Source organism: Stegastes partitus, unplaced genomic scaffold (assembly GCF_000690725.1).
Source record: "Stegastes partitus isolate 25-593 unplaced genomic scaffold, Stegastes_partitus-1.0.2 Scaffold1212, whole genome shotgun sequence".
Taxonomy (NCBI): Eukaryota; Metazoa; Chordata; class Actinopteri; family Pomacentridae; genus Stegastes; species Stegastes partitus.
This window is the reverse complement of record NW_007578943.1, coordinates 68,858-93,380: the sequence shown is the minus strand read 5'-3', so window position 1 is coordinate 93,380 and position 24,523 is coordinate 68,858. Positions and strand designations below refer to the sequence as shown.

Genomic DNA, 24,523 nt, shown 5'->3' with positions numbered 1-24,523 from the left:
TTCTTTCATAGTTTAGAGTTTGAGAGAAGCAAAGATTCATGAAGTCACATCTCCAGATTTCACCTCCAGCACCACAGTAGTTGGTGTCGTTATCTTATCTAACGCTTGCCTTGGATTTAAGTGTAGTGGCCTTTGACAAAGACGCCATCACATTGACTTGACCTGCTACATCGCTGCAGACACGGTGGAGGGGGCCACCTTGTTGTGTAGAAAGACTGATTTTAAAATTCCTTCCTCATTGGATTTAGAATACATTTCACTTTGACACAATCAAATCTTGTTCCTGTCGCTGTGCATCTAATGCAGTGACAAATGCCCGACTGACTGTATTTAATAACTACTTCCAACCATCATTCACATGTAGCTGCTAGGATGCGATGAAACCTTATGTGCACTGCATATGTGTTGCTTCCAGAAAAAAAACACAACTGATAAGATTGGATGTTTTTTTGTGCAGGAATTTTTACTGGAAAAAAAAGAATACAATCTTGGCTCGATGACTTTCTGCGATTCCCGTCGTCGTTACATAAGATGACAGCTTTTCAGATTAGGAAGGAATGTAAATGTTCATGGTAAAGTGACATAAAATGTGAAAACAGTTTGGGACACGGTGAGATGGAGCTTTGATTCGCATCCAGTCGAATCATTTTAAACACACAGTTCAAGCTGCAATTTGTTTCCATATGACTGAGCATCCATGTGAACGCTATGTGAAGTATGTGCCTGTGTGTGTATATGTGTGTGTGTCAGCAGTCAACGAGGAGGGTGGAGAGGTTGTTTTCTTTCTTTTTTTTTTTTCTCTCTTTTCCTCTCTTATCAAGACTTCATGTCTCTGTAAGGAATGTTTATAGAAAGCAGACCTGTTTCCTTGCTTTTACCAGAGAGCCCTCATATTGTTGTTTGCTGCTCATGACTGATTGATGGGGAAGGAGGCTCGAAACAGAAAGACAGGAAACATCGGTGCCAGGTTCCTAGATTCCACCAAAGTGGCTCAGACTTTTCGAACTTTCTTCAAAAAGACTTCCATCAGCGGTAGATATGAAGAGTTTATTTGCAAAAACAGATAACTCCGTTTTTGTAGATTTTCAGAAAATGTATTTTTTGTTGTTGTTTCCTTGAGATCGATTGACTCAGTAGAAATGACATGACAACAATAGAGATAACTTAAGTTTGGTTGATATTGTCTAAGGTAGACGATGGAAAAGTGGGTTTTCTGAAGGTCTGTGAAGATGGAGTTATCTGTTTTTGCAAATAAATGCTTCACATATTTACTTTATATAACAGAATCTTTTCTATTCCTACAAACTGCTGTGCTCTCTGTTGTCCACATGGATATCTGTACATCAAACAGAACATCTGAGATTTACTTTTAACTGCTGTGTAAATGTTGGAAATCAAATTTTAATAGCTATGATAGCTTTGCCCAGTTTGTTCATGACCTGCTAATAGTAGTGGTGATTTTGCTTTCCGAGACATATTAATATTTATGACAGTAATATTTGCTCTGGAAACACAGCACAGCGGTGATTAATGCGTGCAGTAGTTGGGCTATGCAGATCCCCGAAAGGATCAATATTTTCTCAGTTTTTAAATGCACGTCAGATGTCAAAAAGGTCGAGCGACCGTGTAGGAAGCAAGATGGAGCAAATAGAAAATGTTTCAACTGCTGATGCATGTGTGAGGAAAAACAATTTTGTGCAAAAGGGGGGTTGAAACAGTACAAAGGAGGGAGATGACGAGAAAGACAAGGAGGGACTTTGGTGGGATTAAATGCGAAACCGAAACCCACCAATTCGTCTGTCATCACGCGGCGCAGTGTGTAGGCGTGCAGGTGAGTAAGTGTGGCAGCTGAATTATTGTAAGTCTCCGACGTCCCTCCTCCGCGGGACTTTCTGCTGAACTTCCAAGTTAACAGCTCCTCTTGCCGCTGTGTGCTAAATGCCAGCCTGGTTTACTCGCCTCAGCTTGTCCAATTTTCTTCTCTGACAATAAATTCTTGCCATCTAACATTTAGGCACTCCTCAGTTTAGCCTTGAGATAGCAGTTCCTCTGAAAAAAGAAAACCCCAAATGTTAACTATATCGTAGCTGTTCTGCTGATTTTGATCATGTCGCACTCTCTTAATCATCAGATAAGAGAAGAATTGTACAAGTGGAAATGTTTACATATAAATGCTCCAGAGCTGCTCGTGAGTGATCGCAGCAGTACGACTATGTTGTCAGTTATTTGAAAAATAACAGTGATAAAAGATTGTGGTCAAGACTGTGGCAAATAGTGCACTCCACCGTGGTATATATTAGTGTGCTCAGCTACCTCAATAACTATAATATCATAGTATGTGGTTATTTTTCTGTGTATTTAAGGGCAAGATTTTCGCTTCCAATCTGGCAGTCCGTTCTGTGTTTAACAGTAGACGTATGTTTAAAGTCTAGTTCCCCTCAATAATACAGACAAATTAAAGGAAAAACCAACATGAAGTACAATAAGTGAGGCGTTGGGACACTATGTGTTCACCATTGATTCTCCAATTCTCTAAAACTCTACTGGAGGGAGGAACACCATTCAAAACATGCTGTTCCCTCATTTGGTGTTTTGATGATGATGATGGTGGAGAGTGTCGCTCCAAAATCTTTCACAAGCAGTTGGATTGAGATCTGGTGATTACGAAGGCCAGACAATATGATTCACATTGTTTTCATCAAACAGCATTGATTTGCAATGACTCTTCCCTCTAAAGGGACAAGTGGATCTAAACCATGCCAGCAAAACGCTCCCAAACAGCACTGGAGCGGTCAAGGCTTCAGGTTTTTCCCTTTAATTTCTCATTTGTCCGTACAGACGAGCAGAAAAACAAAGTGTTGCTTGCCGTTGCTTCATTTAGATATTTAACCTTCACTGCTGCAGGGTGATGCGTGGCCGGTGTTTTGACATCAAATGCTTGTTTCCACATTCATCTGCTTCTCTGTCTCATTTAAAACGTGTGATCTTGGGATATTACAAGTGTTTCGTAACAAAGTGTGCAACGTGCTAATAAGTTGTGTACCAATATGATGTGGAAACGTGCAGCCGTCAGTGCACGCGCACCACTTTCCCATGAGGGAGGACAAATAGAGATGTTTTTATGGATAAAGTATATCAAATATAAACTAATATTCCACAGAGCAGAGTGTTATTATGTCTTTGGACAAGTGTGTCAGCTTTCTGAACACGTCATGTTCACCTGAGGTCACTTGTGTGTCTTCAGCACTTTCTGTTGTTTGTCTCTTCCTTTCTCCCTGTTTCTGTCTCCGACTGTGTTTGAGTCTCTCCTGTCAGACTTGTTCCAGTTATGAGTGCGTGTTTCACCGCTTGTTCCTACAGTAACATCTCCTGCAAGTGAGCAGATGTCCAATGACATCATGTGGAAAAATGTTTTCATGTGAACAGTGTCACTAAGATACAAAATAGGCAGATGCCGAAAGGCTGTTTTTCACTTTTTGACAGAGACTGAAGTTTCCCTCTGCTGGTTGTCTTGCAGCTAAACTTGGCAAAAATCCCCTCGCAGACATTCATCTGCACTGTACGCACAGAGATGAAATTGGTATTGATCTTCTCATCTGACTGTGGCTCGGACTGCAAACAAGCACTTTGCTCAAAATGTCAAAGTGTTTAGAAACTTAAATTGCCTTGCCTTCCCTTTAAAAACAATAGCACAGAAGATGGCAAACTTGCCAATTTGCCAAAAGACATAAACCCCCCGCCCTCAGACTCGATCCTTCGTCTCTCACCCTGTCCTCCCCCTCTCCTCGTCCTCAGCCGCCTGGCCTGGTGCCAGACAGTGAGAGCCATGCTAAATGTGTAAATCAGCGTGCTGGTAAATACCGGCTCTGAGCTGAAAGAGCCTGGGAAGGGAACGTGACCCCCGCTGTAACTCTGGAACAAAAGAAACAAGCCGCAGCTTCTCCCCTCTCCACGCCGTCAGACCCGTCCAACAAAGACCAGGGTGAGACTGAACAGGCGCTCCGGTCGGCTGAAGGCTGCTTTGAGTCTCAGCCGTGGAGAAGAAACATGGCAGGGACATACAGAGGCTGTCTGATCCCTCTGGGCTTCAGCTTGTTCATACGCAGTCACAGTTACATACTGCCAGTGTTCTTTATGATGTTGTTTGTCTTCATATTTATTTACTCTGTCACAGATTGATCCCTGTTTGGGTATTTGCCGTTGCGCTGATGTCAGTCTTAATGTTTATTAAGTACAAACACAAACTTATTCATAAGTCTTTCATTAACAGTACACACATACAGGAGCATGCACGCTTTGGGCTACTTGTCTTTGCTTTGAGATTCTGTACTGTTTACAGCACAAAGTATAGTAATAGTAGAAACCATATGTTTGCTTAAAGATGCAGACGAAAGAGAAACAGACACAAACATGCATGCATGGCTTCTCATTCCTGAAATGCTGCATGTGCTACGAAACATAAATCAGCAGCGCTGAGACAAGGAACAGTGTTTGGAGACTGCCGTTCAGTCGTGTACATGTCCTGAACACCAATCTGCTCAGTAAATCTGAGATTTTCCACAACTTTCCCTGGAGGGAAAACAGAGGCCGTAACTTTTACAGAGACAGTCAGAAGACAAGGTAGAAATACACATGTTGGAGAAACTATCGTGGACATTTTAGATTCACGTCATTACCATTCAGTTCACATAGATGCATCATAAATGTCATCAAATAAACATTACATAGAGAGAAGCAGATAAACACAAAGTGATAGTGCATGGGCATTTGGACCGAAGCTCTCCCATCATTCCTTTGTGCTTTGATAATATCCCAATAAGTCCATACGGACCCGCACCCTGGCACACTCCACCACCACGGACGCAGAAAAGCCTTCTGTTACTCGTTACGCCTCACAAATTGAATTTGCACACTGAATAGTTCTGCCGGGATGTGCCAGATGCAAAGATCTGGATAAACATAAAAGCACTCAGTACAGCCGTGTGTTTATATGCCAGCGCAGAGAGCTGGGGAAAGTTTAACGCACAGCCCCACGCACTTTTCCACGGTGGAAACGACCGAACCTGCATGGTAATCATTTCACTGCTTGAAGTAAAGCTGGAATGTCCTTCTCCCCCGTTTGATTTTCCTGCATTACGGTTGAGATTTATCGACCTAAGCATAGCAGAATTTGTTATAATGAATCAATTCATCATTTATTTATGGCTCTGCACCGGTCATGTCATTAGTGGGGTTATTAACATATTCAGAGCTGGGAGACTGACATCGGTTACATAACGCGCCTGTGTCTGGAGTGTGTCAGTAGCTTGCAGGAAGCTTACTGCATGTGAACGATGTCCTACAAGCCAAAGACGTCTGACATGGACTTTTGTCTGCAGGAAATGGACCCTTGTTTAATGCTGTTAACAGAAGCATGTATGGAATGCAACAACACAATTATCCTTTATTATATTACACTCATTTGAATACTCCCGATAACATCAACACACACTCTCATCAGGCCTCCTCCCCACGCACCGCAGAGCCCGGACAAAGGCTTTGTGTTGGTTTTCATCTAAATTCAAACGTGATTCAGAAGCCATTGCTTAAATTGCACTCATTGCATTTAGTTTTCTGCGTTGTTTCCATGCTTGATTTAGGTGCAGGAATATACATTTATTAGTGTTTTACTGAGGCTGGTGCAATGTTCTGATCTTATCTTGTAATAACTTGAAAATATTCTTATATACTGTGTGCCTGAAGTTTAACACGCTAACATTTTAATACCACCAAGTGGCATTAGTTGCAAGTATTGGTCTTAAACCAAAGATGAAGAGTTTAGGATTTACATTACCTGAATGTTTGCATGGAGCATTTCATGGAGATCCATCCAATAGTTATTGAAACATTTCACGAAAACTGCAAATTTGAACCATGTGGAAAAGTCAGGGGTAACCAAGTAGAATTCAATGATACACCATCAGGATCTCTACCAAATGTCATTGTAGTTTTACATTTGTGTCTATCAGGACTAACATGCTGGACCGGGTTTGGGAGGTGCAAGAAATCACGAGCATGAACGTACTGCTGCTCACATGCTCTATCCATGCAGGCTTTTTATGTTCCATGTTTCTTGTCTGGAACATTTTTCACACAGTGGTTTCCCACTGCTTGACCTGTGGCTAGCCCTCTGCTAAGTGCTCACCTGCACCCTGCCTTTAGATAAATATTCGCTGTGGTTTCTGCCCCCGACTGCTTCGCCAGACTACAATGGTGCAAAGTTTCACTCCATCAACAAATAAGGAAGCAGCTACTTAGCATGAGGGAGAATGTGAGCTATTCAGATGTAGGCAGACTAGCGACCCTCTCAACCTGACCTTTACGTCAGAGGTTTTATTACACTGACGACATGGGCTAACTTGTTGCTGATGTTGTCTCAAACATAATTGAATCATAAATAAAGAGGATGAATTTCATTGGATATGACATTCAGCTAAATGCCAGCTGTCATCGTCTTTTTGTTTATTGGAGGCGTTTTCATGAAGTGGCTCTTTGTGTTTTTAGTGTTTTATCTGCTGGCGTCGGGTCCTGAAAATGAGGCATTTAATGCTTAAATTTCCAATAATTTCTTCATTGCATCAGGCCTAATAACAGCTCATCTGATGGCTTAAACCTTTGGACAACACAAAGCCCTGGTAAAGAAGTGTTTATTGTACAGAAGTTGTCTACAAGGTTATTCTACGTCAGAGATCAGTTTGAAGACACACTGATCCTTTGAGATGGTATAACTTTAGAAGCTGTGACGTAAACTTGTATCTATCTGGTATGTATGGTTGCACATATGTAATTGGTTGTCACATGACATTCGCCATCTTGCTCTTTTTGAAACACATAGCAAGTGAAGTGTTAATGTGACTAAGAACTCGACACTACATGCACACATACAGTAGCAACCTGTCAATCACAAGACAGCCCCGCCCTGAAACACACCCTGCTTTACCGTCGACTGTCCTTTGAATGGGATCATAATTTGAAAAATGATCTCCGTGCTTTGTTTGAAAAGACCTGAAACTAGTGATTCAGACCATAAACTTGTTGGAAAACTGTTTACTGGGGTAACCGATCGAGTGACAAGAAAGGCCATTTTCTCATAAACTCTGACTTCTTTTTGAGAAGTCACTTCCTGCTGCCTGTTAGAAAAAAAACTAATAATTTGTAAGGCACTTCAGCATTTGATAAACAAAAAAGCAAAAACAGAGCTCTTTAAAAATGCATGTGTATATCTCTCCAACAATGTTTTACATCTTCTGAGACAAGTTGACAGAACATATCCTATCAGACTTCACAAATGTGCTCATATTCAATATTCTGAGAAATTTCTAGCTGTCAGTTTGAAGTGTGCTGAGAAATACAGCAGCAGCTAGCAACGTCTAACAGCACGGCTTATTGCTTGGCTGTATACGACCTCTGCTAGACTGAAGCTGTGCAGAGCTCTGGTGGGAATGACGTGAGGTCACCAAACACCACGCGCTAATACCAAAGTTTAAACTTCACCCCACGGGCCCACTGAAACTAACAGCAGTGGGAGGGAGATGTCAATCAATCACTGTCGGTACACAGAGTCCTGAGGTGAGCAAAATAAGTAAAAACACCTGCGTATGTGCAGACGTGGACTGTTGAGTGTAGAGTATGAGCTTTGAATGCCTGTCTAAACAACATGAAATAACACATTAGTCATTATATCTCTGGTCATCACTGGGTTTAATCATCAACAAAGGATCCAAAGATTCCAGATCATCCTGCTTCCCTTTAGACTTGCTGAGTTTGCATGGATTGATTCCTTAAAATCAAGGTGTGGAGATTTCTTTAACTGGGATGTTTACATTTTTTAAGATGTTCCAAAACTAGTCCATAACTTGAATTGCTGTAAACCTGCTCCGTGCTGGCTGACAGCAGTAAGCAGGGCAGAGGCGGCGTCAGGTGAAAACACTGAGCAGGCCCCAGGAGTCAGGACCCTTGAAGGAGCAGGGCCCCCGAGAGAAGAACGGCATGTCGTTGTGCGTGACTGATAAGGATGGTGGAGGATGGCGGGGCTCCTGGGTGGAGGGATTTCGGGGAGGGTTAGAATAACTTGTAACGGGGGGTGATTTAAGGCAGACGTTGATACTGTATCCTGTCAACTCCACACCCTCCACCGTGCCAAGATGGAATTCTTGAAAACAGAGATGCATTCCACTGACATGCCATCATTCAAGTAGGCCCGGGATGCGTATGACAATGTGCCGGGAAACTGTGACGGACAGCAGTCACCGAGGAACATTTTGTTCCTGTGAAATATGTAAAAAGAATCTTCTTCTGAACCTCACTTTGGCCACCAGTGTGAAGTCATTCCCAGACTGCATCATCGCAGCTAACAAGCGTGTAAGGGTTTTATTGACGTACTAACAGTTACTGTATTGGAACCTGGCGTAAATTTAGGAACGATCTCTTTTCATATCAGCTGCTTCTGCTGCTAAAAGGGACTGAAACATGTAATCTGATTAAAGTCTTTTCCTGTTTAGAGTTAGCATTCCAGTATTCCAGATGGGCTAACAGCTATAAAACAGACCAAGAGTCTTTAATGACCCAAGGTGACTCACATATCCTCAGCTTTGTAAATCTAATCAGCTATCCTAACATCCCAATGGCAATCATCCAGTGGTCCTTTTAGGTTTGGAAGCATCCGCTGCGGGTAGTTAGTCAAACATACTACATCTCAAAAGCAGACTTGTTTATGCAATTAAATAAGGCCTTAGATTTACACAGGGCTTTGGGACTTTGTTGGTTTCAAACTGAAATTGGAGAACGACTAATAATTTAGCTGGACCGATGTGTGAGGCAATATTAACATGTTGATGTCAATTCCAGTGTCAGTTAGGTTTTGGAAAACCCTCCTGCCTAGTGTCTGGCTTGTTAAACAAAAACAACAAAAAACACTTCATCAATTGAAATCTGGCATTGAAACTGCCAACATTTGCACATAGTTTGGTGGTTTCAGTGTGAAACACAACGAACATTAGCATCATTGACAAACTGTCTGCTCTCGGAGCTAAGAAGCTGTGATACGTTATGAATGTGTTTCACTCTTTGGCCAAAATCCGCTCAATAACTTCGTGTTAAGTTGCAAGAAAACCTAACGAGAGCGCATGACGTTTTCAAAAGGCAAACACAAAGACGCAGGCGGACAGGATTTCGTTTTATTTTTGCGGGCAGACGAGGAATGTGCTACAGTAACACAAAGCAGACCCTGACAGACCAGAAGCCTTTTGTTCAAGCAATGACACAATTAGTCTCGGATAAGGAGAGTGGTAGAGTAGCAGCAAAGATGAAAGGTGCTTTTAGAGGTCAACAGTTGTGATAACCTTGAGGCCTAATCTTTCGAAGCTAAAACAGAGACAGCGTAGTAATAAAAGAAGGATAAAGGATGCAAACAAGCCAGAAGCCTGCTACAATCGTGAAGCTGCGCTATTGTTCACCAGTTAGTTCTCAAACAGATGAGATGACTAACTGGTGAAAATTAGGTTTGTAGGGTTCCCTCCCCCCCCATGAACAATATCAGAAGAATGATAGCAACGCAGACACAAAGGGACAGAACACAGACATGCCCAGGAAGGAAACATCAGCGGTGACATCCTGTTTGTATCCATCCTCATCAAGCCACCATCTTTTTCTAGAAGGACTTTATTTAAATCTGCAGTTAGAGGCCATCATCATTACACTCTTCCTGTTTATCAGTTTCAGTCCTCGCTCCGAGCTCACGGGATGATTATGAAAACTGTCGGATGGTAATCGGATTAGTCCGAGCACTTGACAGATCATGAGTTCTGTTCTGCTGGTGAGCCAGTGGTGGGATCGCTCCAACACTTTGTACTTCGGTCGAGTTGAACAAGATCTTACAGCGTGAGCGATCAGGCTTTTATGTCGCAGAGACGAATATTTAGCCTTTCGGTCTGAATACTGCCGTGGCAACACTCTGTCATTACTTTGTCCTCAGAATGAATGGTACTGCTGTCATGATTATTTTAGCGAGAAAGCTTAACCGGTGCCAGTTCCAACCCTTGTCCTTTCTGATGGCATTGCTGCATGCAGTTCACCGATACGCAGCCTTATTTGAAGATGCATTCATAACTTGGATTGCTGTTTTGTGCTGGGTGGAACTTTCTTTGCTTAAAAGCAGCTACCTGCTGCTGCCACAAACGTGTCTAATGGGCATTTCGAGCGAGCTGGAACAGTCTGCTGCACACCGAGAGACGCTAAAACACACGATGGAGTTGAGGAAAACTGCTGCATTGGGTTATAATTCTATGCAGATTTGTTAGTGGAACCTTTTACATTACTATCATCCATTTTTCTGTTTGTTTATATAATAATATTGATTAGAGAAGTCTAATGAAGACTTTTCCTGGTTGAACATTTGGATCTGCAGTGGATATGAAACACAATACCTGACTTAAAGAATTGCTGGGTACACCTACAAGACATGAAGCAAAAAATGTAATCTAAACATAGGTGCGTGCGTGCAAAAAGGGTTGCTGTTTTCAATGTTCCCACATGAACGTAACTGTACAGTGTAACTGACCAGTGCTCTGTTTGTTTTCAGGTGTCTTCATCCTGTGTTCCGGCGACAAACTACGAGCTGGTAAGTAACAGATTTTTTTTTGTTGTAGTAATTGTTTCCGTGCTTAGCAGGCATTATTGGGTCCTTCCTGATGCAGAGTTATTGCAAACAGGGTTGGAAAGGAGCAGCCTCTATCAGCTACACGGCAGTTACTGCTGCAGATAATGAACCATTATCTGGAGGCCCCCGGAGACAAACGAGTGATTTGGGGCTGTATAAACAAACCCGACATTACTTTACCTAACAATTGTTTGGCAGTTGTTTTCTTTGTTCTGATAAATTGTTAAAAACTGATGTTTTTGTTAAGCTTTGGCCATAAAAGTAAAAAAAACCTTGCGGATAAGAAAGGTAAATACTAAGCTGTGTCCTTGAATTTGCTTTATCACGATGACGACTTTTAGTTTTCAAACCAACACCAAGCGAAGTGAGCCGCAGTCTGAGTATGAAGAGATTTTGCAAGGGCAATAAAAGAGACGCTTGCTCCGTTGCCTTATTTGGTATTGGCATAAGAAGCTGTGTTAGACTTGGATGTGATTTGCTCGCTCGCTTCCTCGCATGTTGTGTGTTTAAATGGTTTTGGGTGCATGACAAACCAAAGCAAATATCCCCTGCACTTTTCTGCGCTCACAGAGAAAATATTTCTCGAAATGTCTTGTTTTTCTTTCATAAAAGCTGCAGTAATTAAGCAAGAACATGTTATTATCCTTACAGATGCTTTCGCAGTAGATGCTTTCTGCGTGAAGACATCTGTTTAAGATGTGCAGAGGCCCGGGCTAAGCTCTCTGGGCATCGTCTGAGGCATGCGCTGGGGTTCTTTGGTTTCTGAAATGAACACCTTTGGACACAGAGAGCAAGAATTTTACCACAAAATTTTGCCTTTCACGCTACCTATTGGCCTCTCGGTGACATAAACACTCACTTCACTTCTTAACCTGTAAGTCTGCTAATGCTGCTACTTATCTGCTGACAGCTCCGACCATTTGTTCTGCTGTCAATCAACTCTGAGCTACCAGAAGGATTCATAGTACTGCCGAGACTTTCAGATCTTAAGTTTTCATTTTTATGGGCAAATTTGTCAAACAGAATACAGGAAATGTGTTGCTCATGTTTGGATCAAATGCAAAATATATCATACTTCTGTTTTTAATTGACTAGAAGTGGCTGAAGGAAGTGGAAGGAAATCTTAACAGCAGGACACTTCTCTGCGTTATATCTCCTTTCTCTTCGGCGTGCCAAAAGGAATCTCCCAGGAGGCCTTTGCGCCGGCATTAAAGCTGCTGATTGCCCCATAAACACTGACGAGCTGAGGTGTAAAACATTTGTTGACGTATATTTACTGTACCGCCGAGGAGAAAGGAGAAACACAAAACTGTTAATGCAACAAGGGATCGGAAAGCCAACAGTTGGCCTGTTTTTTTTTTTTAAGTAGCCTACAAAGAAGAGCCTGATGGACGATGTGGCCACAGAAGGAATAGGAAACATGGGAAGTAAATAGACACAGGACACCTGCAGGGATTTAGTTTGCTTTGTATGTAGCGGATGTTTCACAAGGTGTTCAGTTGAACCTTTGTGTCATTGGTGCATAAAGTGTATATTACATAGTTGAGTAAGTCATACTACCGAGTACAGTATACGTCACCCTTCTGGTGTACGACAGCAACTGGATGATGCTGTTTGTGTGTGGATGAGCGAGCGATTTCCCAGCAGCAGCAGCCTGAGGTGTGCTCTCACTCAGCCCCTTGTTTGGTGAATTCCTTCGCTCACAGCCAGAGACCACCGTGATTTACTGCCCCACTCAGGTGCAGGCTGATTACAGCACAGACTATATATTACCTTAGTCAGAGAGAAATGGTGGAAAAAAAATAAAACTTTTTCTTTTCTGAATCCAGACATTCCAAAGAGACGCACGAGCTACAACCGGACAGAATACGACTTTATCACCAGATGATCGTTCGCCTTCTGAATGAAATAATAATCAGATATCTACGTGCAGATGTTTCTCTGCTTATGATTTTATTGTTTTAATTGGTTTCAGGAGTACTTTTTTGTCCAAACTTGGTAAAAACACAACTTCAAAAGGAGTTTGACAGTCATGATGGAGGTTCATTTGGAAGCAACCAAAGATGGTGCTCCAGCTGAGCGCATCTTGTTGTTGGCTTTGATTTAAATAAAACGGCTGGCAAATCAATATCACAGTTCAGGAGGTGTTGTGGGACTTTTGATTGTACCTTATCATCTTTCCCAGCAGATTAGGTTGACCAAATTGTTGTAGAACTATAAGTGTTAAAAAATTAGATTTTCCAATGACAGTCTCACCAATGTGTAGCCTAAAGTAGTTTTGCATTGTTTGAGCAGAGTTGGAGGTGAGCTGGTGTGCTTGAGCTGCAGCGAGTAGAGATGAGTAAGTGGAAAGCGAGGCAGAGACTTCATACATCTGCACATTCTAAAGGGAACAATGGTGTAGAGTTACATCTAAGCTCTTTTAAGGCAGAAAGTGATCATTTGTATAGAAAACACAATAAGTCTGATGCTTTGATGGACAGAAATTAGTTTTTAGGGGTTTAAACAATGACAATAGAGGAACTTTAAACATCTTCATCCCATGTGAGCCTATATGTTGAGAATAAAAGTTAATGCCAGACGGTTGGCACTGTGGTTATGAAAACACTCTCACCACAAGCCCCATTTAGTGGCCGCTATCTAGATTTAGATTAAATCATCTCCCAAAGGAGCCTGAGATTATCAAGGTCTTATAGATTTGTAAATGTTAAAACATTCCATTCTCCTGAGCACATTAAGGAATTATTCTTTCAGTTGAACACATTTGAGGACCGCCACGGGGGCTAGGATGTTTTTTGTCACTTCACAATCGAAGTTTGCGGGAGTTGGACTCCTATGTTCATTTAAAAAATTGTTTGAGTGAAAAGCCATGTGGTGTGCATGAGCCATTGTGGAGTTTTTAAGAGTCACACATCTAAACCGGACTTAATGGATTCAGCTGCTACCATAGGTTTTATTTAGATTTTAGTCTGTCGTCAAACTATGCATGAACACTGGTTGCTAAGAGAAAAAATATGGCAGCGTTACGTAAACTCAGCTCCACCAGCATGTTCACTGTAAATCAATATAATTATGAAATTAGTGGCATCTTAGCGGTGATTCAAATACAGTAATCCGCCGGTTACTAACTCTGGAGTGTACCGACTGAGCTGAACTATGAGAGGATGGTGCCAGCTGGAAGTCCATTTATCGTAACTGATGATGTGTGGTTGGGAGATCCCATCCAACAGCGAGGATGACAGAAGTTGCTCCCCCCCCAACCAGACCCCACTTGGGTGGGGGTGCCTGGCGTGCTGTAATGCATGCTGGGAGCATTCCTCAGAAGTTCCCTCATGCCGAGCCGGTGCTGCCAGGAATAACTTTGATTTTTTACATAAAGCCAAGCGAGGGTATGGAGGCAGACGGAGGGATGTCAGGGGTTCGTACCGGTGGTGAGGTAGACTGCACATCTGATCACATGCCCACCCCCCCCCACAAATACACATAAAGAATGCATGCTCTCACAAGCAAAGATATGCACACTCTCAGAAAACCATAAACCACTAACACCTACGTCATCCAGCTTCTTTTTTTTTTATAGGTCTTGTGTAGTGGGGGAACAGGGCCAGGACATTGCTGAGTAATGAGTAACTGCAGGGCAAAGATGGTGTAGATGTGGTCCAATTAGCGCTCTGTTTAGAACCACACATATTTCCCTGATGTGCCCTGTATTACGCTGTGTATACAAGCACCAACCAGGGATCCTGTTACGAATTACAGTGTGATCCTAGTTGCCTGGGAATGTAGGAACTGGAACATAAAATATAAATGTCTAATATTGAACCAAGAGCCAGGCGTCATGTGTTGGCGTTTCCTGCGTGCACCATGTGATAATCCAGCTTTATCAAGTGTTTATATATTACATAAGGATGCTGTGCGAAAGGCTGGACGTCGAGTTTGTTTCCCTGCAGGCGTCCACTTCAGTTAAAGATGCAGCAAAACGAGCATGAGCGAGCTAAGTACGAGGTCAATGTGATTTTGTAAATATTAGAGATGAAGGTTGGAACATGGTGGGAAAGTCAGTTTGATGCATGTTCTCTGTCGTGTTGGATCAAGTTATGAACCAAAATGCAAAGAAACGCATTGTTATATTACCAAACCCTCAGTCTTTAATTGAAAAGCAGGACTTTTATCACATGATTACCTACAGCTAAATCTGTTAAAGCTTTCTGATATGGAAAAACCAGGGCATTAAAAAAAAAAAACAAGGCATCTAAAGACTCACTTGTCTTTTTCATGATTAAATAACTTTGGACGTACACTTTGTCTCCATAAATAGTTTGTTTTACAGCTTACTGTGTAAGGAGCTGTTGAAATAAAGTTCATATATGTAAAGTTTGGGCTTTACATCAAATAAATACTTTCCCTATTTTCCTACTTTTCCTAATGAAACATTTATTTGTTAATATAATTGATGGTTAAAAATAACTTGGCCTGTTGGTTTACAATGCCGAATTACAAGTAAACTGTGGCTTATAAACTCCAGTTTTATGAAGTCATCCCACCAACTTAGCTGTTTCAGTTCAGGGAGTCAAAATAATTCCAGTCCCATTCACTCTGACCTATTATCATAATGGACTTGTCTGCACGCTAAGCTATAATTTACTCTCTGCAGTGTTCTTACCAGTGTTAGAAAATACAGTATGAAGACACATCAGTTCAGACTGTGGTCACCCTCAGCTCATTTAGGGTTTCCAAAGCTTGAGTAACTGCCGGCTATCAGATGCCAACATCCTACTCTTTATACACATCAGCCGTTGTGTTTTGGTGTGGTTTCTTATGGTTGGTTCAGTTGCTTCTCCTAATAAACAGCACGGCTGAGGGCTGAGATTTTTCACACTTTCACGCAGACTCTGATCTACCCAGATGAATTAAAGGGACCTTTTGTGGTCCCAAAATGTGACAGTTGTTTATCAGTAGCAACAGCAGTATACTGTGCATGGACTGTGTATAAAAGATGAATGTAGCAACCGTGACATTACCAGTTGTTTCGTTGACTGCAGTTGTGAAGCCCGGGGTTTGGAATTTGGCCATTGGCATCTTGGTCTTTTGAAATCTGATGTAAACGAGTGAGGGCTTGATCTGACTGGAGAACCTGAGGACACAATGCATTATGATCTGATAAAGACCTGTCGATCTCAAGGTAGCCTCGCCCAAAACGTACCTCATTTCATTGTTTATTTTACTCTAAATGGGAGCCATAGTTTTCTAAATGAACAGGATGGACGCTTAAAATTGATTAAACCCATAAACATTTTTGCTGAGGTAACAGATCAAGTGACAAGTAGGGTCATTTTCTCATAGACTTTTATACAATCTGAATTCCGTCTGCAACGAGAGGAGTCGCCCCCTGTTGGTTGTTGGAAATAATGCAGGTTTGAGGCACTTCCATGTGGCTGCGGCTTATCTTTACATACAATCTATGACCAAAACAGAGTGATGAGTCTCTGGTAACTAATATTTTTTGGGGCTGCAAAAACAAGCGTTGAACACAGCTTTTTAACATCATCTTTTAGGTTGATAGGACCAACTTGTGGCCAAACAGTTGCTTAGTGACACATCCAACAGCTGCATAGGAATACTTATTTGGAATCATGTTCCCGATGACCTGGCAAACAAATGTCTAATACTCACCCTCCTCCAGCTCTGTTTTAGGGCTTCACTGTGTCGTCTACCAACTCCTGAGGGAAATATCAGGCTTCTTCGCCCCTAAATTCTCCGCTGTGTTACTCAGCTAGCAGCTGGGAAACATTTTCTGCTGGGAAGGCAGTGTACAGTGGGTTTATCAGAGGGTTTTTTTTTTTTTCTTACTTTTTGCTGAATACAGCTGCCTGATGCAGCACAAAATGACATTATGAGAGCAAAGAGGTTGAACCAAAATAGTACATTTACAGACCAGACAGCTAGACAATGAGCTGGAAGTTGCTATTAACCTGAGGAGGGCTGTACGATAATTCTCTGAGGGAATGAAAGAGCCCTTTTGCTTTTTAACTGCAATCACCTGCTTTAACTAGCCGACTGTCATATGAATCATTGTTATAAAGACATTTGGAAGGCACTATTATGTCATTTGGCTTCTTAAGGACATTAAAAACAAACTTCTTTGTTGTCATAAACTGATCTTACGATGTACAGAACACTTCATATTTCTTAGCTCTTACGAGGTCAAAAGTGCTATATTTTAGATAAGACTTGCACAACAATGCAGCGATCAGCAGTATTATTTTTGTAGCACTTCCATGTTCTTACCATACCGGGACATATTGGGAGGTAAAACACAAGAGAGACGAAGCAACTTGTATAAGAGGTGTGTTTTTGTTCGCGTGCATGTGGTGTGAATGATTAGACCCTCTCATCACACACACACACCCTCAAGGAGTAAAAATACTTGGCAGATGCCTTCACACTGAGACTCCCTCCTCTCTCACATGTTGGAGAAGGCTTTCGGTTACATAACAGAGCGAGCGGCCGGATCCATATCAGTAGGAGCGGGAGGGACAGGCGGGGTGAGAAACGCAGCGATGTCAGGGGGTGGCCCCGGGTCACGGGCGACTCAAGGGTTTTTTCCCACAGCGAGGACCGGTCACTCTCCTCTCCCCTCTGGTCCTCAGGGATCCTTGGCACGTTAGGAGCCCCGTAATCCTCCGGGGGCGGAGTGGGGCTGGGACGGAGAATAAGCATACACACTTGGACCCTGGATGTACACTAGGCCCGCTCAGCTCCTCCCTCCTCAGCGCTGTGTTTACATTTCTGGGACGTGGCTGTGTGAACGCTGCAGATGAAGGAGCACAGAGCATGAGAGAGGAACAGCTGTGTGTGTGTGTGTGTGTGTGTGTGTGTGTGTTAGTGAGACTGATGAAGTAGCAGGGCTGGGCCATAAATTCATATCACTGCTTTTTTAACTTTCTGCGGTGTCAAATTGTGTAAAGTTTTCAGATGTTTTTTGCCTACTTAAGGGCATCAGAAACAACCATTTACACACCATCATCCTAGTTTGTCGTTGTTCCCCACAATTGTGCAGGTAAATTTATAGAATGAGGAATAACTTATTGAAGTTGTTTCTGGTTTTAACATCAACCAATCACTCAATGCATATTATTTTCTGTGCATCTACCATATTAGTGTGATCCATCTGTGAGGAAAACGTTTCTTGTGTGTATGCGTCTATGAATCAGAGAGCGAGAGCACGGTGTGGATGTTTTCTAATGAATGTCATCAAACCATCGTCCCGCGCAAACATGAACTGGTTCCGAGGAGACATGCATGAGTGGAGCAGGATTGCCTTTTTTAGGCAGCCGCTAAACGAGAAAAACATCCAAGGCCCTTTGCCAAACAGCTGTGTTTTTGCTTTGAACGCAGACAGCCACAGTCACAGTTTGCACCTGGTTTTATAGGTAGGCACAAACTGTGACTATAAACTCAGTCAGCTCTGTCACTGACGAAACGCGCTACTTTTAGATTTTACAGCATTTTGCTGCATATGCTGACGTAATAGTTGTTGCTGTTTGCTGAGATGTGGTTAATTATACTGCGTTCAGGTGAGCCGTCGTTGTGCCATTGAGCATCCAGGCCTGCAGTTTGTGCTTATTTCCACTAGAAGGCGCTGCAGGACATGACAGCCAGGAGAGCTGAAAGGTGTCAAGTGCCCTGTGTGTAGGACTGTGATGTCCACAGCGATGGATAATGTCACCCGCAATGCCAAAACATTTATAAAATCAAAAGGAGAACTCATTCAGTTGAATAAAAAAATTTAAATGAGCTATCTTGGTGGTACCTTTAACACCTTTCACCCCAAAAAGATGAACTATTTTGTAAATATATTTTAAGATGAAACATGTCAGAGGTGCCCAACAATCACTGTTCAGGATTTCACTGCGTTCTATTCAGATAAATCAGTCTTATTCACAGAAAAAGTCATCCAGTAAGTATAGTGCTGCTCTTGTTTTAGGATACGTTTCATTCTCTGCAAATTAGGCCCTGTGACAGCGATTTATCAGAGGATGGATTGAGATCACGTATTTAACTTTTCATCTCCCTGCCAAGGAATGCTGCATAGCTTCTCATCAAGGCGAAATGAGAGTTTCTGTATCATTCCAGGCTTTCAGCAGCTTAGTTGAAACACAAGCATATCTAAGGCCGCTAAGCTGTGCGGGCTATTGTCCAAAATGCAGTGTAAACATAGGAGCACAGTTAGTGCATAGCTGCACTGCAGCCAGTGCAGATGGTGAGTCTTTTTCAAAGTTTCCAAAGAAAGCAAGTGCCTTAAGAAAGAAAGGAGAAAAAAAAAAGAAAGGCCGTCCAGGGGGAGAGAAGAGGGGTGAGGTCGGGGGGCGGAGAGGAAAGAGTGAGGGGCACTCGGCACACACCCTCAGTGTGACTCATACACACACATATATAGACACATGGATAAACTCTACAAACATGTGAGATCAGTGAGTCGATGCCTCTCCTACCAAAAGGACAGCACCTGAAATACATGTACAGAATCATGACTGTTTGCTTCTAATTATTAATAGTAATATAAAAGTTTGTGGGTTTATTGCCTGCTCAGCTCACTAACCGAATGTAAACAGTGAATCATTCCAACACTGTTGTCTGTTTCCTTTCAGAGAGCAGCACTCTGTCTCTCTCCTTGTCTCACGCCCACACTCACACACCCAAAGCAGTGATTTTAACCACTCTTCTGTCCACACTGCGCCGGCCCGGGTTAAATGGGCTGTGTCTCGAGCTCTAAAGATGCACAGCTGTATATTTAGCCCTGGGTCATTTCCCCGAGAGGCTCTCGCTTGCTGGCTACGTTTAACCCTCGCCGCTCGAGGGAGGAAACTCCCAGCTCGCTCGCTACCTCTGCTCTCCTTAAAGGAGTGGGCTATAATTTGGTAAATTGGTCAAAGGAGCCACTGTGCTCATGTGAAAGAAAGCACATGGCACAGCGTTGGTGGAGATAAAGAGCTGTGGGTGAGAGTTGCACTCTGATGTGCTGCGCTCGTCGGAGACGGACACGTGGCTGCGTCGCTGGTCTCTCATCATCTGTGTGCGTGACACTTGGTAGGAGGACGGATCGACTCCTAAACTCAGACCTACTGCCGCTAATTAGTGCTTGTCTGTGAATAAGCTGTATATTGTATTTTGGAAGTGATGCACACCAGAGAGGACATTAAAGGGACATTCTGCTTATTTTGTAGTCTTGACTGTCATTCCTGTTGGTGGTGTTAACGTTGTTCTTACGTTTGAGACAAACCCAGTGTCAGCCAAACTTATCCTGAAGCCAATATGTGGGAAAAAAGGTGATGTTCTGATCCAAACCGTCCATTGTAAACATTAATTACAGAGTACAGACGCAAATGCAGACAGCCTACTGGGAGCACTGGGGCATTCCCCAGTGGCTAGAGGGTTGTTTTGCCATGAACAGAACAGACCAACGATTATACAGCAAGCAGCAATGATTTGATAGACCTCAGAATCAGACGCGATTCTAACTTTGACCGCAGTGTCTCTGGTGCCTGTGCCAAAACTGACATCATCACATCTGTCGGTGACGCACATAGCAACCATCCACATGCTTCTCTAGTGATAACATTTAGGGTCCTTTCAGACGTGTGTTTCTTTCCGTTAATCTGTCGGCATCTGAACGTGTCCGCTTCATGTCTGAATTAACACCCTGCTCACTTTGCCATAAAAGCCATGATGACAATCTTTTCTGTATCACTTTCAAAGGTGTGCACAAACTGCCGACTTTGAGATTTAAGAAGTAATTTAAGGAAGACTTTTCCACTTTTCAGCACCAATATTAGTCCAAAAACATCCTGGGCACAGTTTGTATGCAAAAATAAGAGAACATCTTTCTCATTTACCTCATTCTACACTTCTGTTACAAACCGAAATGACAATGTTCCAGGCAGCGTCTCATCTCATCACTGAGGTTTATGAATAATAAATGTAATCTATGTTTTGACCAAACGTTAACAGGAGCTGATGTACAGTTTGTTGCTTCCAGATGTTTTTAGAAGTCTTTCCGCTGAGTTCATTAAATACCTGCAGCATCAGACAGCAGCAGGATCCATATGAGCTGCAAACATTAACGATCCACCTGAACAACAGCGTCGGTAACTTCATTAATTCAGTGCTGAGCTCCATCACAGCTGTCAGGACGTTTTTTTATTTTTCTGTTGATTAGATAGCGGTTAGATTATCATCACACATGGACAGAGTCGTCAGTGTTTAGGGAAAGTAATAATAAACTACACGTCAAGTCAAATTCCCAGCCTGAATTATTATTTCCGTTCACTCCTTTAACTTGAACCTAATGCACTTGTTGAAGGGAGGATATGATTTGACAAAAACATCAGAATAAATAAGTGTACACACAACGTTGGGGTAGTTTCCTTTAATCCTAGACTTTGTGTTGCATGAACCAATTCTTGTAACACCAAAACTCTGTGTCTGAACTGTCAGTATCCAGTTAGCATCCACAGGTTTGACTGTTCTTTTCCTGTTGTAGCTACAATGAACAAGGAGGAATTGTTTCTTTGAAGGATGAAGGAGGTACAATGTGAGTGTTGTAATGTTCAAACACTTGACCGACTTTAAGCTACAGTGTTTTATTTTGGTTGTCTAGTCGCAATATCACCCAAACCTCAGCGATGAATCTGATGGATTCAGTGTCATCACGACTGGTACAAGTGATGCCCAAAGCTTTAATAATGTGCAATCATGTTTCCTAAACTGTAACAAGGTTTTCACTGTGGATGCAAGTAGGTCGGCAAATTTAGCCCGATGCAGCTGTCATCGTCCGTTTGAACCGCTCGTTATCGTTAGTACAGATCAGCAAAACCTCCCCTGGATATTTTCACACTGAGCTACGAAACAAGAAACGCTCGACTTGTTTCCCTTGCAAGCAAACATTTTGTCGCACCACGTGCCTATTTTTGTTGTTGCTACTATTTTGCTGCAGCATTGAGGGATCAACAGTCTGCATTTAGCTTCCCTCATGAGAGCAAATCCAACATGATGCTCAGCTGACTTGGCTCAAGACGATGGCATGGCTCTGAGCTAAGGATGTGCCAAGGAGTCAGAAAGTCAGAGAATCCACAATGGATGTTTGTTAACTTGACAGAGCTACGGCCCAACCGAAAGTTGTTAAAAACAGCACAAGATTCCCTCGTATGAAGCATGATAAGAAGTACAGGATGACGTGTTGGTGTGCTGTCGCTGCCCTCTTGCAGGTGCTCCAGAAAATACAGATGTTTGCCTCACATCTGTTGTAATTGTGTTTAATTCTGACTACGCTTGTTGAGTCTGCTGCAGTCTGCTCTGTAGCTGACTGTTGCACATTCATGCTGTACACAGAAGGGATCCTAAGATTCTCAGCTGATGAGCAAAGTTTGCATCATTGCGGCATAGAGCTCCGTTATTGAGAGACAAAAATGTTAATCCTCATCTCTTCATTATTGATGAGTCATACATTCTACAATTTCAAATTACACATTTAAAAAATAGTAATTGATTCTTTTTGTGTGTGTGTCTTAATGCAGACAAGAAGCAGTATGACGACATGTCTGGCCGTGTCTAGTAGTTGCAGAATTGTCTAAATAACCGTCTGAACTGCAGACTGTTCCCAGAGCAGCTGCTGAGGTTGGTTAAGCCAGGCGTGAGAGCAGCGCATGAGTGGTGCACAAATGCCTTGGAGGTCTGCTGCAAACATAAATAGCCAAAACAACTTCCCTTTTGGTCGATTGCACACGATAATACGCGACATCTTGAATCGGACATGAATGTTTTGCAGGGGGATTCGGTTCCGTTCTGAGAGCAACCCGCTGATCAAGAGGCTTCCATTGAAACAGATCTTTTGGCAGATTGTTGGGTTTCTTAGATGGTGTGAGCAGTTCTTTAGCACGATCGCATCTGTGCTCGATTATTGTTTGTTTCTGCGGGGTTGATTTTTATTGTGCCAGCTACAGAGTGCAGCGCTGTCTCATGTTGTCCGGTTTTGGATGTTCAAGCTTCTCAGCTGAACATAAACGCATCGAGCAGCTTTAACACAGTTCTTGGCCCTGGGGGTTTCACCTCGTCCCTTGAATCTGCACTCAACTGTGATGCTGCAAATTCGGGGCTGGAGTGGATGATTTCAAAGCATTTAATCATTTGAGTTTCCGAAATGTACAGTTTATGAAAACAAGGCGTGTTTGTGACTGTCGATTTGTGCAATTTATCGAGCATGGCCTGCAAGAACTGTCTTGAATTTTAAAAACTGGTCATGCTCTTTTGAAGAGGGATGAGATAAGACTTCCTCTGTGCTCCATTCTGCTGATACACCATCTCTAGACTCTTGCATGCTGTCAGGATTAGTTGCAAGTCCCAGTGACAACACACACACACACATGGTCACACACCAGCCATCTGGCTGTAATTGCACAAAGCGGAAGTGCACATGTTAGAATATATCATTGTGAGATTTGTTTGTGTCTCTGTGTGTTTTTCTGAGGATACACACAATAGGCTCTATTTGTGTGAAAATGCCTGCGGCTGCAAACTTTGGCCTCGGAGCAAATCCACAGTCTGCATTTAGAGCCTCAGTCTGCAGCCTTCTTTTCCTTCATTCCTAGAAGCAACCGTGTCAACCGTGTGTCTGATTTACAACTATGTAAACGAAGAAGATCTTTGTGTCAGAAACAATGGCATTACAAGTCAGGCAATCGTAATTTAATCTCTTTTCTCGTAGCTTTCAGTTGTTCCTGATCGCTGTAGGTTTCATGTTGCCGGTGAAGCTGCAGAGTTGGGATGGCTCTGAGGCCTCTTGCTGGTTGGTGGTTTAGTCTGGGCGTTTGGAGTCTATATTCTGGGGCCTGCACAGTCAGACTATAATTTACCCTTTACATTCACTGTTTATATTGCAATGAGGCTTTCTAGAAAAGCATAGCGTCTTGGGTCTCACGGCCCAGATCTCTGTGTGGGGTTGTCCAGTCATCACTACTCCTGTACTCCTGATCACCATTTGTAATTTAACAGCAGAACTTTCCAGTCTTCTGCTCTATTTAAAAAGATAAGGTGAAAATATTCTATGGTTGTCTTGTTGCTTTTCCCACCAATGGGCTAATTTACGAGGGGTGTGAGCGTGTAACCACAGCCTGATATATCTCCCTCTCTTGTATCAAAGAACTCCATTCTTGTCAGAACTCTATATATATAAAAAAAAAAACACCTCAGTGAGCCACAGCTGTTGCGCTGGGCACCCTGGTTGCTAAAAGAACTTATTCACATGAGTCACATTTTAATCTTCTGTGATTCAGAATCAATTCACTAATGCTGGAAATCCGTTTTTATAATGGCTTTGGTGAGTAACATTATGTGGGTGGAACAAAAACAAGACAAAGCCCTGTTTGAGGGAGCAGAGCAGCGTCTGGACAGTGTACAGATTACAAATACTAGAATTATGGAGTTCATCCTTGAGGAAAGCCAAGTGTTTAGCTGCACTTCAGTGTTACAAAACTTTACTCAACACCGATAGCAGGAAGAAAATAACTGTCTTTAACTTGTTACATCATAAAAGATCCGTGCTTGGATGACAATGACTTTCCACAGATCTAACCCTGCATTACAGAGGCTGCCCTCCGCTGCTTTATTTCACGCCTGAAAACAGTCCACAACAAAATGCGTCATCTAGTCATGTTTGATTAACGTTTGCTATGATCTGCAGTACCTCTTTAAGTTAAAATCTAGAAATGAGGCCAAACAGTTGTTGCACAGTTCTAAAGATCGGCAGTTAAAACAAATGGTGGCTCAGGTCAG

General features: G+C 42.5%; 1 protein-coding gene across 15 annotated transcripts in view; it reads left to right on the top strand.

The window, feature by feature from the left end:
- The window catches only part of tns1b (tensin 1b), a 187,175-nt gene that overhangs the window by 95,298 nt on the left and 67,354 nt on the right, over nt 1-24,523 (top strand). For all 15 annotated transcript variants that reach the window (XM_008297339.1, XM_008297338.1, XM_008297345.1 and 12 more), the window contains one exon: nt 10,619-10,657. In XM_008297339.1, the coding sequence (XP_008295561.1) occupies nt 10,619-10,657 (39 nt within the window). The remainder of the gene's footprint in view (nt 1-10,618; nt 10,658-24,523) is intronic.